The sequence below is a fragment of the Eublepharis macularius genome, chromosome 15 (assembly GCF_028583425.1).
Source record: "Eublepharis macularius isolate TG4126 chromosome 15, MPM_Emac_v1.0, whole genome shotgun sequence".
NCBI lineage: Eukaryota > Metazoa > Chordata > Lepidosauria > Squamata > Eublepharidae > Eublepharis > Eublepharis macularius.
Genome location: NC_072804.1, coordinates 45,099,410 through 45,114,063, shown reverse-complemented (window position 1 = coordinate 45,114,063; position 14,654 = coordinate 45,099,410). Strand labels below are relative to the sequence as shown.

The following is a 14,654-nucleotide window of genomic DNA, read 5'->3' as shown; positions in this document are numbered from 1 at the left end:
ACTACTGCCATGCTAAGTGGTCTTGGGTAAGCCACCAACTCCCCAGCAGTGTTGTGAGATAACAACACTGACTTTGTTCACCTTTCTGGGCACAATTCAGTCCAGAACAGCGGTATACAAATGAACTGTTATTAACTGGGTCAGCATCACCAGGGGGTGACCCCCTAGTGATATAAATGCCTTTTAGTTTTGTGACCTGGCATTTGTTCTACCATGGAAGTCAGGGCGGTATACGGAGTGAGGGTTAGCAGCAGGGCTTTTTTTCAGCTGGAACGCAGTGGAATGGAGTTCCGGAACCTCTTGAAAATGGTCACATGGCTGGAGGCCCCGCCCCCTGATCTCCAGACAGAGGGGAGTTTAGATTGCCCTCCGTGCTGCTCTGCGGCATGGAGGGCAATCTCAACTCCCCTCTGTCTGGAGATAAGGGGGCGGGGCCACCAGCCATGTGACCATTTTCTCCAAGGGCAACCCACTGAGTTCCACCACCTCTTTTCCCAGAAAAAAAGCCCTGGTTAGCAGCAGAGATCCTTGGAAAATGAGTCGCTAACTGCATTCCTGCAGGAAAGGAGCACAGAGGCAGCTAAATGACTAAGTTTCTATCCCCTGTGTTTCCTAGGGCATGATGGGAGCCCATGTGATGTAGTGTTGGGCTGGATTCAGCTCCCTACTCGGCCATGGAAGCTCATTGGGCCAGTTACTTTTCTTTCATCCTAATCTACCTCGCAGGGCTGTTGTGGCAGCCGAATGGAGGAAGCGACAACCGTGTATGCTACCCTGAGCTCCTCTGGAGAAAGCGTAGGGTAGAAATAGATGCTGGGTGGGGGGTAGTCACAGTTGGAAGGGAGAAGAAATAGACGTAACAAATTGAATTAAGAGAATTGTCCTTTATTTGGATATTCATCTTTTCTCTCCAATGAGTGGCCCAAAGCAGCTGATAACCTAATTCGGCCTGCTTCTATTTTATCCTCACAACAGCAGTCCGGGCTGCTTCCACACATGTTGCCTAATTCGCTTTAGCCATCCTTTGGATGTGTCCTGTATGGAACAGGAAAATCGACTTGCAAACCATTGCTAAAGCGCATTATCTCACACGTGTGAAAGCCCCCTCTATGAGACGGGCTAGGCTGAGAGTGAGTGACTGGCCCCAGGTCAACCAGCGAGCTTCAGTGACAGAGTGAGGATTTGAACCTGGCTCTCCCAGATCCCATTCCGGCATTCTAACCGCTACATCATGCTGACTCACTTGTTGAGTGGGTGCTTTTGTGTGTGCATTCATGCCTGTAAGACACAGGGAAGGATGATTTTAATTTGCACAGGTAGTTTCCCCCCTCTTCTTTTAAGACTCTTTTAAAGACCTACGTCTTCAGCAAAGCCTACCGCCACCTCGTGCTCCTTGGCCTATCGGCTCCCATCCGTCTTGTTCATCTAAAGCAGGATGTAAACTGAGTCTCCCTGACATCTCCCACTGCCTCAAGTACTTTGACACCGTGAATGGCAAGTTGGTAGCAAGCGTGGGGCTGAATATCAGGAGTACGGAATAAAGCTACTGTTGACAGAGATTGAAATAAAGGTTGATCTTGGAGGATAACATGCACGCGATCACTGCCTGTATGGGGTGGGGGACGGAGACTGGTTAGCCTGGAATAACCCCTAGCATGCAAGGGCACAGAACTTGAGGTGCTCGTTGCTGTCTTCCTGTATCTAACACTTAAACAATGCGTGCCCAAAATGCTGTGAGCTATATAGATCAAACTGTAGCCGATCATACTGAAAATGCACAGCCTTAGGGAGCCACAAACAGGTGGGAAGAGAGAAGATCAGACTGCAGAAATGCTGCCCCCGAGGAGGGGAAGCAGCAGCAGAGATCTTAGGAAAGGGTTCAAGGATTCTCTGGTCTTCATCTTGGCACTCTCCTGTTTGTGACGCAGCCGGACCGCGTCCTGGCAGCCCTGAAGAGGTACGTGCGGGCAGAGCAGAAGGACCAACGCCACACCCTCCGTCATTACCAGCACGTGGCTGCCGCTGATCCCGAGAAGGCTGAGCAAATGAAGTTTCAGGTGCGGTTCTTTAGTCACCTCCCTGGAGAACCCTCCCCTCCCCCAATCCCGCAGTGCTGGGTCTCCACGTGGAACCCTGAGCGCATGTTGCAAATTCTTCCCTAGGTGTACACTCACCTTCACGTCATTGAAGAACGGATGAACCAGAGTTTGGCCTTGCTCTACAAGAACCCCCAGCTGGCTCAGGAGCTCCGTGGAGACATCGGTATGGACCCAAACTCTTTATTTTCCGTGAGACATCTCTCTTCCTCTGCAACATCTCTTGTCTCTGCTGTTCCCAGAGGTCCCCTTCCCTTCTTCCTTCTCCTCCTTCTATGGAATCGGCCCTGGTCCACTCTTTCTAATTGAATAAATTTAATTTATTAAATTTCTAACTCACCCTCCCAGCGAATAGGCTCAGGCAGGTAACAACACTGTTAGACTACATTATCATCATCATTTTTATTATCATCATTATCATTATTATTATTATTCCATTTCTAGCCCACCCTCCCCGCAAATGGGCTCAGGGCGGGTTACATCTAAATAAAAATACAATTAAAATCACAGTAAAAACCATACAATCATAAATCACAGTGAATTTTTCAGTTCCAGGTTGGCAGTCCACATATCCACCCCTGCTGATAATACACAAAGGGGATAGAGGGAAGGAGGGAACAACCATTGTGGACAAGTTGCTTCATATTTGGGGGGGGGGGCAAGATGTCTATACAGCCCCCTCCTAACCAGATACCAGTAGGGAGGCTCACCAGATAAATATAGTAAAATATAAAATATAAATATAGTATAAAATTAATAATACAATACCAAGTACAAAATACAATTTAAAACCATAAAACCATATGAAGCAGCAACGAAGATGTTAAAGCTATACACCTCTTCAACAATCATAGGGGGTAGGGCAGGCAGGTCATAGATGTTTCAGATAAACAGCGCACCAAAGTCACAGCAGAGAGGCTGACCAGGTAGCCCGCCCAGACCTCAACACTGCCGTAGACCTGGCGGAACATCTCTGTCTTACAGGTGCAGCGGAACTGTAATAAGTCCCGCAGGGCCCTGATCTCGATGGAGAGAGAGTTCCACCAGGCCGGTGTCAGGTCCAAAAAGGCCCTGGCCCTAGTTGAGACTAGGCGAACATCTAGTGGTTTCCCGGTTCTGATCCGGCCAATTCCCCTTCCAGCACTAAGTGAAGGGACACCCCTAAATCCTCACAGAGTTATTCATTCATTCAAAACATTTTGTATAATGCTACATCAATACAACGCTTCCAAAACTGTTTAGAGCAAACACTAATGGAGATATATAAGTCCAGTAAATCGGCAGTTCTAAAGCCAGAAAAGGGGCGTGACCCATTAAAAGGCAAGTGGAGACTAAGCGTTTTGAGCAAATTAATACCCAGTCCTTTGGGGGCACCATCTCTCCTGCAAGTTGGAAGCAGCACCACAGGCTTACTCCGTGAAGTCAGAACGCCGCAGAGATCTCTAGGGTGTTTGGGTTCCTGGTACGAATCAAGATGTTTAGAGCTTCATCTTGGCAGGTTGGGCGAGGATTCTCAAGCTATAGGGTTGGAGCCACTGGTGGACAAGTTGGCATTAATCCACCAGTGGAACATTAAAGAAAATGCATTGCAAAGTGATAAAGAGAGTTTCCCTTTTGAAATAAAGGATTCGGTTTTTCAGGCGGGTCTTGGACAAAGGTAGATTCCCATAGGTGTGGCCTTAAAGGTTAAGGGAACCAGGGATAGAGTGGCCATTATGGTTGCTGGGATTTTTCCTGATGGCCTGAAGGCCTTCTCCCTTACAGTGATAGGCCCAGTGATAGAAGCGTGGTCTGTGACCTGCCTGAACCTCATGTGGTAATGGTAAGGCCATGCGCTTCTTCTGCAAGTGGTCTGGCCCAGCCAGGGGCACGAAGCCTGCATGCAGATTGCCCAGTCCTTGAATGGTAACAGGAATTCTTCATGCTGCTCAGAGGGAAAGCTGTCTGCCTCTCCCTCCTTTGGGTGGGCAGGCCTGGGGGCAGGCAGGCAGCTTTCCCCCTCCCTCCTTTGGTTGGGATGGAACCAGGGTGACTGGTGGGCAGGGCCCTTTTCCAAGGTTGTTTTTCCCTCCCAGTCCACCCCTGTGGTGTGCCACTGAGTTGGTGTCTCACTATATCCTGGCAGTTAGGAGTCTAATAGTTTAGTCCAGGGCAGAGTTATGCCCTCCTAAGTCCATGGGCTTAGAAGTCTCATAACTGCTCAGGTTTGCATTGTAAGTCTAACAGCTGCAGCTCAAAATGGGCGTCTGTCATTTTTTCCAGAGGAGCTGCTGCGGTCAGAGCGGGTGGCGACCAACGACCTGCTCACCACTTCCATCTCAGAGACGCGCACCACAGAAGAATTCCTCCCTATGGACAGTAGTGAGGACATGGCGGCTGAAAGTCATTCGTACCCACGTGACGGAGAAGGTGAGTAGGACAGTTGTGGAAGCTAAGCTTTGCTCAGCAGAGGTGGGTCGTCTGTATATCCCTTTTAATCCTAGAGCACCAAGGTGGATATGGTATGAATGGAGGAGCTGGTTTGCGATGGGGGGGGCACGCGGTGGGGGGGCGTTGGCTGGCAATTTATTGGTTCAGATGTCAGATCCGTAGGAAGCTATTGTAGCGTGTGGAAAAGATCAAGCGGAAATTGTGTTTTGATTTTCAGTTTATTAGTACTTTCAGGGCTTTTTTTCTGAGAAAAGAGGTGGTGGAACTCACTGGGTTGCCCTCGGAGAAAATGGTCACATGGCTGGTGGCCCCGCCCCCTGAGCTCCAGACAGAGGGGAGTTTAGATTGCCCTCCACACCGCTCCAGCGGCGCGGAGGGCAATCTAAACTCCCCTCTGTCTGGAGATCAGGGGGCGGGGCCACCAGCCCATGTGACCATTTTCAAGAGGTTCCGGAACTCCGTTCCATCACGTTCCGGTTGAAAAAGAGCCCTGAGTACTTTGAGAGGATATTTTGTATGTGTGCAGCCCATCCTCTTCTGTTACGGGCCTTGTTGATGTGGATCTTGTTGTGTTTTGGTTGACTTTTGTCAAATTCTCAACTGGTGATCCTGATTGGGTATTTTTAAGAATCTCTTCATTTTGATTCCCGAGTTTGAGAGTTGGTGCGATGTAGTTCTTTCATGTCTGTTCGGTTCGTTTTTAATGAAAGTTTAGGGTGTGATAAATCGCCACATCACAGACTCAAAATGATCAGAATTTCCCCCCGCAAGAGTTTCCTTTCATCAGCTTAGTGCAAAGGAAGCTTTTTTCGGATTCTTTTGACCACAAGTTAGTCGCTTTCAGCTTTTGAACCAGAATAAGTCAGGAAAACACACTAAAACCTTGGGTTGTCTTTATTTTACTGAGAGTAAGCATTTATCTCCTGTTAGGATACATGATGTAATCTCAGCTGAAATAGCAAGAAGTTCAGATGTAGGATGATGTCGTTGTAGAGCTTCAGTTTTCCTTGTTGTTTTGTAGGATTTCTATTTGGAATGGAGCTTTAGGGAGAACTATCCTAATGTTTGGGGGATTGTGTGAACAGTGGACTTTCCTCCCTCCCTTTCTGGGTCTGGGCTGTATGCCACGCCTTCCCATTCTGCATCTCATCAGTAACCAATGGCACAACCTGGGCATGAAAAATGCCCTGTTTGGCTTCTGCGGGGCAAGATACGGTTGCCTAATCATCCTGTACAAGAAAGCTGCAGGGCAAGTGGTTTGTCGTTAGAATCTGTTCTCTGGCTAAAATGAAATTTTGTGCCAAATTTTAGAAATATGATCCAGTTTCCAGTTTCGAAATCTGAATATTTTTGCCTGTTTCGCAATCAGAAGTTTTGGAGTGAAATATCAGTTGTGTTAGCAATTAGGAATAACACACCCAAAGCTCTGAAATCTATACTGCAATCTAGAATGGTGATAAGCTACCCTAAAAAGAACCTCTGTTTTCATTGGCTTTTGAGTTTATGATATACTTATTGTCTTTTCCCCAGAGATTTATAAAAAAAAAATACATGCACGGTGTCGAGGAAAGAGTATGAGGGTTTTTTTTTTCTCCTTTCCCCATAATGCTTTTGCGCACTTGATGCAATTGATGGGAGAGGAGATTCAGGGCAAACAAAAAGTGCTTATTCACACGATGCATAATTTGCTTACAGAAACTGCTGCTGCAGAATTTAGCAATGGCCATTAGCTTGGTGGTGGTGGAGAGTGACCTCAAGTCATTGCTGACTTACGGCGACACATAGTGGGGTTCTCAAGGCAAGAGACTAACAGAGGTGGTTTGCCATTGCCTGCCTTTGCATAGAGACCCCGGTCTTTGTTGGAGGTCTCCCAACCAATTACTAACCAAGACCTACCCTGCTTAGTTTCTGAGGTCTGACGAGATCAGGCTCACCTGGACTATCCAGGCTAGGGCAGTCATTAGCTTAGATAGCTTTAAAGGGGAATTAGACAAATTCATGGAAAAGAGATCTATCTGTGTCGTAAGAACTTAATGGAACCTCCATGTTCGGAGGCAGTTGTCAGGGATAGTTGCGGGAAGTGGCGTTAGCCTCTGTGACCTGCTTCTGGGCCTTTGAACATCTGGTTGACCATTCTGGAAAGTTAGATGCTAAATTAAGTGGACCTTTGGTTGTGGTCCGGCAGGGTCCTTCCTAATTTAGAGATTTGCTCAAAATATATCCAGCATGACAATTTAGGTTCTTATTTCTCATTGAAAATTCAGGATTGGAAATTTGTTTCCTGTCCACATCTGCCGAATCTGATTCGGCTCTGATTCCGCTCCTCCGATGGTCCAGCTGCTGCTCCGGCAATTAAATAGTCTTTTAGCACAACTGCGCTCAGCTAGGGGATTAATTGACCCTGGAAGCAGTAATGACTGTTGTGGAGGAGTTTAGCTCTTGATCTCTTGCTTTGAAGCAGAGGAAATATTGGCCGCTTGGACTGCAGCTATGCAAAAAAAAATGAGACTTTTAAAAAGTATGGGTAATGGATAGCAAGCAGCTTGGGCCTGATTTGAGCAACAGCTGTAGGGTTTTTTAAATACAATTTTACTGGAGTAACCTACATCAGTCACATAAACATGAGAAACGGTCTTATAAATCAGGCCATCATGCCCCCCAGCCTGGTGTTCTCTTTTTGACCTGCAAAAATCGTTCCAATGCCTCAGAGTAGGTGGGTCCTGGAGATCTCCTGGATTGACTACAAATCTCCAGGTAGCAGAAATTAGTTCCCTGGAGAAAATGGCTGTGTTGGAGGATGGGACTTTTAGCACAACTACGCTCAGCTAGTCAGGGGATTACTTGACCCTGGAAGCAGTAATCCCCAATGAAGGTCCTTCTCCTCCGCAAACTCTGCTCTTTCCAGGCGTCACGTCCAAATCTCCAGGAATTTACCAACCTGGAGTTGACAGCCCTACCTCAGAGCAAAATCTTTCCCTCGTTCTTGCTACTTCTTAACACTTGGCATTTGTGTAGCGCTTTCCCTTTCACAAACTCGCTTGTTTGTGTAAGTATTTATAGCCTGTTTTTCTCCCCAAGGGGGCCTAAAGCAGTTTACAATGACAAAGAAAGAAATGGAAGGGTTTTTTTTTTTAAAAAAAAACACCATGGCTTAAGTGAATTAGGAATCAGTTGCTCGTTTATCCCCAACTACCATCTGCAAACCACAGGCCAAAAATCCATTCGGTTGTTGCCTTTCAGCCTGGGCCTTGGGTCATGTGCCACCTTTATAGTACCCACAGGAAGAGGAAGGCAAACATAGCCCAGATCTAACTCGGTTGGTGCTGGCTTGGTCTGTGGTGATATCCTCAGATGGAGGAAGGGTGGTGGAGAGAGAGCAGCTTGCCCCTGGGATGCCTTTTTTTAACTGGAGGTGCTGAGTGACATAACAGGAACCTTTTGCATGCAAAAAGTGGTATTTCTTAGTGGTTAGAGTGTTGGGCTAGGATTTGGGAAACCCAGGTTTGAATCCCTGCTCTGCCACGGAAGCTCGCTAAGTGACCTTGGGCCAGTCACACCCTCTCAGGCCAGCTCTCTCACACAGGGTGGTTGTGAGAATAAAATGGAGGAGAGCAAGACTCTGTCTGATGCTGTGCAAATTAAATAAATAAATGAAAAGCACGCTCTGCCATAGATCAACTTCTAAGCTTTGTGAGGGGTTTGGCTTTTTTTCAGGGGGAACGCGGGGGAACGGAGTTCTGGAACCTCTTGAAAATGGTCACATGGCTGGTGGCCCCGCCCCCTGATCTCCAGGCAGAGGGGAGTTGAGATTGCCTGCCACGCCGCTAAGCGGCGTGGAGGGCAATCTAAACTCCCCCCTGTCTGCAGATCAGGGGGCGGGGCCACCAGCCATGTGACCATTTTCACCAAGGGCAACCCACTGAGTTCCACCACCTCTTTTCCCAGAAAAAAAGCCCTGGTGAGGGGGGTGGGATTGCATTCTTGTTCTGAAGTATATACAATCACGAGACTATTAGGATGAAGCCACTAGAGAACAAGCTGAGCCAACAGTCAGCTGAAATAGCAATAAAAGGAAAGAAGTGATAATATTAGGCAGTGCTCATTTATTCTCTGGAACTCTCTGCCACCAGATATGACTGGGTTTTTTTTTTCTTTTAAGGTTTAAGAAAACAATTAGGAGTAATGTTCAGTATGTGAACCTCATGTTTAGGGTGTCACAAAGACTTTCATCGTTTATGAAGATTGATGACAGTACCCTCTATTGCTCAAAAGCGTTTGGCTGTGTTCAAATTACAGTGTTCAGATGTGTGTTCAAACTGCAATGACTGTGATAGTTACTGGGTACCTAAAATACTTGGTTCTGTGCAAAGAGCAGCTGTAATATAGACAGGAGCAACCTGCAGGTACAAAAAGGGAGAAAGAGCACCTGGAGGAAAACAGTATAGCACAAGAGGAGAGAGAAACTCAAGGAAGCCACCAAAGTAACAGCCATATCGATAGAAGTATTCCAGCAGTGACATTGACAGGATGTAGGGCATTTGATGGATTGCAGGAGCAAAAGAGAATGAGAAATGGAAAATTATGCTTTGGCTGCATGCCCAGGCAGAAAGATGGATGGTAAGGTTTTCAGCTTCCAGAGAAGCAGATTGTTGAAAGCAGGGCTCATTTTGAGGGGGAACATGCAGGAACGCAGTTCCGGCAGTTCCTCAAAGAGATCATGTCAGGTGGGCGGGGCCACCTGACTCTCGGCCATTTGGGGCCTGTTTCAGCCTGGATTGGGGCCAAAACAGCCCAGATCGGGCCTCTGATGAGTGGTGGATCACTCTCCCACTCAGCAGCAGTCCGATCCTGACCATTTGGGGCCCCTTTTCAGCCATTTTCAGCCCCTTTTTGCCATTTTGGGCCCAATTTCAGTCCTGAATGGTCAGGATTGGGTCCAAAACAGCCAGGATAGGTGATGTCAGGGATTTGTGGCATATGCAAATCAGTTATGCTAATGACACACTTCTGGTGATGTCAAGGGGCATGGCATATGCTAATGAGCTGTGCTAATAAGTTATGCTAATAAGTTCCTCCAGCTCTTTTTCTATGAAATGACCCCTAGTTGAAAGAGAGAAAGGATGTAAAGGAAAAACAGTATTTCTGTTAGATTGCAATGGGCTGTGTGTTTATATCAAGTGCCATCATGTCACAACTGACCTATGGCGACCCCTGCTGGGGCATACAAGGCAAATGAGAGGCAAAGGTGGTTTTCCATTGCCTCCCTCTACAGGGTCTTCCTTGGCAGTCTCCCATCCAAATATGAACCCTGCTTAGCTTCTGAGATCTGACAAGATCGGGCTATACCATGCCACCTTCCCTCCTGGAATGGGCTATTGGTCTGTATTTATAAAATCAGCTTTTGGCCACAGGCGAGAATTCATGTCCATAACAGTGGATTGGGATGGAGATCAGAAACCTTGTACAATTAAACAGCCGAACTATATCAAAACTCAGAGCAAGAGATCAACAAAGAGCAAATATAAGAAAGCCCGTTTGTGTAACTGAAACTATAAAACTGAAACATTACTGATAACTGACATTTTGATTAATGACCCACAAAGTTCCCACAGTCCAAACACCGGCTGTAGGGAGTCCTTTATTAGGAAGTGGCACAAATGAGGTCTCCCAATAAGTCATAAATATACAGAAGAGCTCCTTGCTGTGACAAAAACCTAATATAGAGAGAGTCACGGAGAACGTACCAAATACAAATATTACACACATTGTTACCTTGTTTCTTCAACTGGATTAGTCAGTAAGTCATGGTATGTTTTTGTATTTGTGACAAAAACCTATGCATGGTTTCTCGCTTTGATTACTGGCAACTGTTCACCTCTTATCATTTCCTTTCTGTAAAGCCCCTTGAAGAAGCCCTTGAGTCCCATGAAAACCTTCACCTGCCATTTTCGTCACATCCTGGTCATTCTACCATCCCACTCACCCCCTCCAATAAACCTTTAAAAAGAAAACAAAACCTTGATATTAAAGAACCACATTTGGCTACGGAGCCGTAAGATTACAGACTCCTGAGTTAGAAGATGCTGCTGGATTCTCAGAGCACGAGATCCGCTGCCTAAAAGCCTGGTCCTTATGAGGAAAAGACGGATGCTTCAGCCATGGGATACTTTATCAAAATAATTCCTTGCTGTGCTTTAGCTTCTAATGACACATCTCAAATATATAAATGTCAGCCTTTGCAGTTTGATCAGCTGAGCAGAACACAACTGGTAAGCCATGAAGAGCAACCAGGTAGCGGCTATTCAGGAGTATTCCTGATCTTACAAACTGCCTGGCAGAGCAAAGCAAGGATACAAAGAAAAGGTGATAACACAGACTGCCCTTTCTCTACTCTTGGTAATTGTCCGAAATGATGTTTAATAAGGATAGTCTTTCTCCCTCCACCCGTGGGACGATTTAGCTGTTCCAAAGGAAGAGTTTACCTCCTCGCCACTTTGTTCTTAGCAGTCTCTGTTCCTTTTGGATGTGACCTTACAGGAGGGTGTGGTATAGTAACCACTGTTCTGCTTCAGCCACAGCCATTAGCATAACCAAGACTTGAATGCTCTCTGCTTGGAGCCTAATGGCTCCTTCCTTTGACCTCCCCCCTCTTTTCTGTCAGCTACTAGTTCCCAACTGGGTTCCTGCTCATGGACAAAGTGTACTCCCAATGACTGAAATGTTGGAAAGAATTACTGTTGGAAAGAATGTTTTTTGGAAAACCACTTTGAACATTTTTTTTTGAAAAGCATTGAGAGCCAGTTTGATGTAGTGGTTAAGAGCGGCAGGACTCTAATCTGGAGAACCAGGTTTGATTCCCCACTCCTCTGCTTGAAGCCAGCTGGGTGACCTTGGGTCAGTCACATCTTCTTGGAGCTTGTTGTTGTACCCTAATGGATTGCTGGTGGGTAGCAGTCAGTTGAACTATACCTTCTCTTCAATCTCTGGTTGACTTACATGTTCAAGGGATGAGAATCAAAGCAGCTGGTCCTCTTCTCTCCCATCTCCTAAGATGCTCCATAATGGTGGTGCAGTCTCTTGTGGAGTGAGGTGGAGAGAAGTGCACAGTTCCCTAGAGAAAGGCAGTGACCTGCGAGTGACCTCAGATTAATGAATTTCCTTCCCCATGCCCGTGCCAACACTAGCATTGCAAACTGACGCATCCCTTGCACTGAAGCCAGGGGCACAACTGCAGATTCAAAAGCAAACAGCACCACAGCTACTCCCACAGAGTTCCTAGAAGCTCTGCCGTCACCCACCCATTGTGATGTTGTGCACCAACAATACCCGCAATGACTCATGCATGCAAGGCACGAGTCAATACACAGCAGTGGCAGGAATGCTGGGGTGATGTCATCCTCCCTCAGTCTCATGCTCATGCTTCCAGGGACCATGCTGCCTCTTGTCAGAAAGAACCGATGCCCCAGAAGTTAGGAGAAGAGTAATTGTACTCCAGCCATGTTTCCATACCATATGGATGGGAAGGTGCCCGTTGGCCTCGAGTCAGCAACGTGTGGCCAATCGTTTTCCAACCCACAAAAATTGCTAATTGCTGATTTAATTTAAAAAAACTAACAAAACCCTCTGTGGCGTGGGGAGTGGGGAGCAGCAGCCATGGGGGAAAGGCTGATGTGAGGAAAGTGTTCTTAAAACTGCAGAATAAACGTTCTGTTTCCACTGTGAATGCCGTTGCAATACGTGGCCCGGAGAATCATCGCAAAATCCTTTCTTGAAAGCGTTGTGTGAACTTGGGGGGGGGGGAGGGCTCAAGGGTGAAGGCCCCTTGTTTGCTTGGTGTGACCAGGATTCCGTTTGTTTCAGGACAATACCAGGGTGAGAGGACTTCGGAAAGATATATAGATTTATATGTTAAAAAGAGGTTTGAAGCTGTGAATGCCCTTTGAGATCTCTCTTTGGCTTGCAGCTATACCATAACACTAAATATCCAACAATGATATGCTACAGGCAGAACTTCTTCCAGCTGTGAGGAAGTGTGGCTGTGGCAGATCAACATTGGATTGGTTGATATGTTACAGCCATGCTCATGTTATAAAAAGAACTGGAGTCCAGTGTATTCTCACAGTGTTGTGAGCACCTAAGGGATTCCTATGGTATGGGGCCAGCTTTCACAGTTTTTCATGTGGTAAAACTGCTGTAAGGCAACATCCCCTGTATCGTTTCTTGTTTTGTTTTGGTGAGGAGCACATTTTTTTCAATTGATTGATTGATTGATTGATTGATTGATTGATTGATTGATTGATTGATTGATTGATTGATTGATTGATTGATTGATTGATTGATTGATTGATTGATTGATTGTCCACCTTTCTCACTGAGACTCAAGGTACACATAGTGTACCTGCAGTAGCGACAAATGGTATTTAGTTTCTCATTGGGTCCAACGTGCGATATCCCACCACATTTGCCGTGACATGAACTTTTATCAAGAGTAAGCAGGAGAACTGAGCCCCCGTCTCATAACCTGCCTTTGATCAGTGTTTTTCAAATTCTCCCTTCGGGGAGAGAATCCTTTCTACCTTGACAAGATGTTCCTCAAACTTTTTCTGTGGAAAATTCTAGAATATGATTTAGGGAGAAGTCTCGCTAGGCCCATTATTGTCACCATTTGTACTACATGTTCAAAACTGGCCTTAAATTACAGAAAAAGAAAGATCGGCAGTGGTAAGCAAGCCATCTTTCAGGGAAGCGTGTCCGCCATTACTTAAGCTGCTTCATGAGGAATCTTGATACGCTTCCAGAGTACCTCAGGAGGACCCCCCCAAAGTGCAGCTTGCAAGCCATTGTGCCCTAGTTGCCAGCTTGATCCCTGCTTTCCTGATGCCCTGTTGTCTCTTTTTTTCCCCCTCTTGGCCTCAAAAGTGTGTTTCTTTTTCTGCTCTTTTTTTCTTTCTGCCATGCGCTCTGTATGTCTCTGTCCTCTTGATGCTCTGTGGGAAACGGGCAGATTCTGAACAAGTTGACAAGAAAGGTGAGTGTTCAGATCTTCATTCAACGTCTTCCTGGAGAATTTCTCGGGAGGGGGGACTGGGGTACGGAGATGCTTCCCAAGCAGAAAAATCTGCCCCTCCAGTTGTGTTCCAGAAGGCATTTTGGCAACTTTCCCCCTTGAAGCTTAATGCGATAGATATTACTGCTCTGCTGCTTCTTAAATTTCGAATTATGGCTCTTTTTTTTTGGTAATCCTTGCTTTTATTCTGCTGCTGGCTGCTGTTTTTAAAACCTTTTAAAGTTTTTTTTTAATTTAAATTCCATGTTGTGAAGCTGCCTTGCTTGCCTTTTTGTGACAGAAAGGCAGGACAGAAATCCTAAATAAATCATCCCACCTCAAAGGGAGAGTGGTGGGCATTTTAAACTATTAAGACAGCAAGCTTCTGTTTCTTACTGGAGTCCTTTCTCTACAGCTTCCGGACTGGCAGAATACGACTACCCAACCAGCGACAAAGCCTTGCTCTATGAGTATGAGAGGAAGGTAAGTCTGGGCAAAGGGAGGGGGGCTTTCACATATCTTCTGTGTTTTCACTGTGTATCCCACTGGGTAGTTTTATTTTAAAAAAATAAGGGCTTACAAATTTTATAAACTCTGGCAGGAGAATGGTTTTAAGGGTGACACCATGGGTATTTCCTTGTGCAGGGAGATCTTGACATAAAGACATCTGTCAAATAAACAATTCTCCAAGTGGACAGTGAGGTATAAGTGATTCCACGGGTCATTTCGTAGAAAAAGAGCTGCAGGAACTCATTAGCATAACTCATTAGCATAACTCATTTGCATATGCCCCACCCCCTGACATCACCTATCCTGGCTGTTTTGGACCCAGTCCTGGCCATTCAGGGCCGAAATTGGGCCCAAAATGGCAAAAGGGGGCTGAAAATGGCCAAAAAGGGGGTGAAAACAGTCAGTATTGGGCCACTGTTGAGCGGGAGAGTGATCCATCACCCATCAGAGGCCTGATCCTGGCCGTTTTGGGACCAATCCTGGCTGTTTTGGGTATGATCCTGGCCATTTTGTGCCCGATTTGGGCCATTTTGGCCCCGATCCAGGCTGAAATGGGCCCAAAATGGCCAAAA

At 46.3% G+C, this 14,654-nt stretch overlaps 1 protein-coding gene across 2 annotated transcripts in view; it reads left to right on the top strand.

Annotated features, from left to right (window-relative positions):
• The window catches only part of APLP1 (amyloid beta precursor like protein 1), a 48,877-nt gene that overhangs the window by 20,579 nt on the left and 13,644 nt on the right, over positions 1–14,654 (top strand). For both annotated transcript variants that reach the window (XM_054999009.1, XM_054999010.1), the window contains exons 10-13: positions 1,929–2,057; positions 2,163–2,262; positions 4,359–4,505; positions 13,988–14,055. In XM_054999009.1, the coding sequence (XP_054854984.1) occupies positions 1,929–2,057; positions 2,163–2,262; positions 4,359–4,505; positions 13,988–14,055 (444 nt within the window). The remainder of the gene's footprint in view (positions 1–1,928; positions 2,058–2,162; positions 2,263–4,358; positions 4,506–13,987; positions 14,056–14,654) is intronic.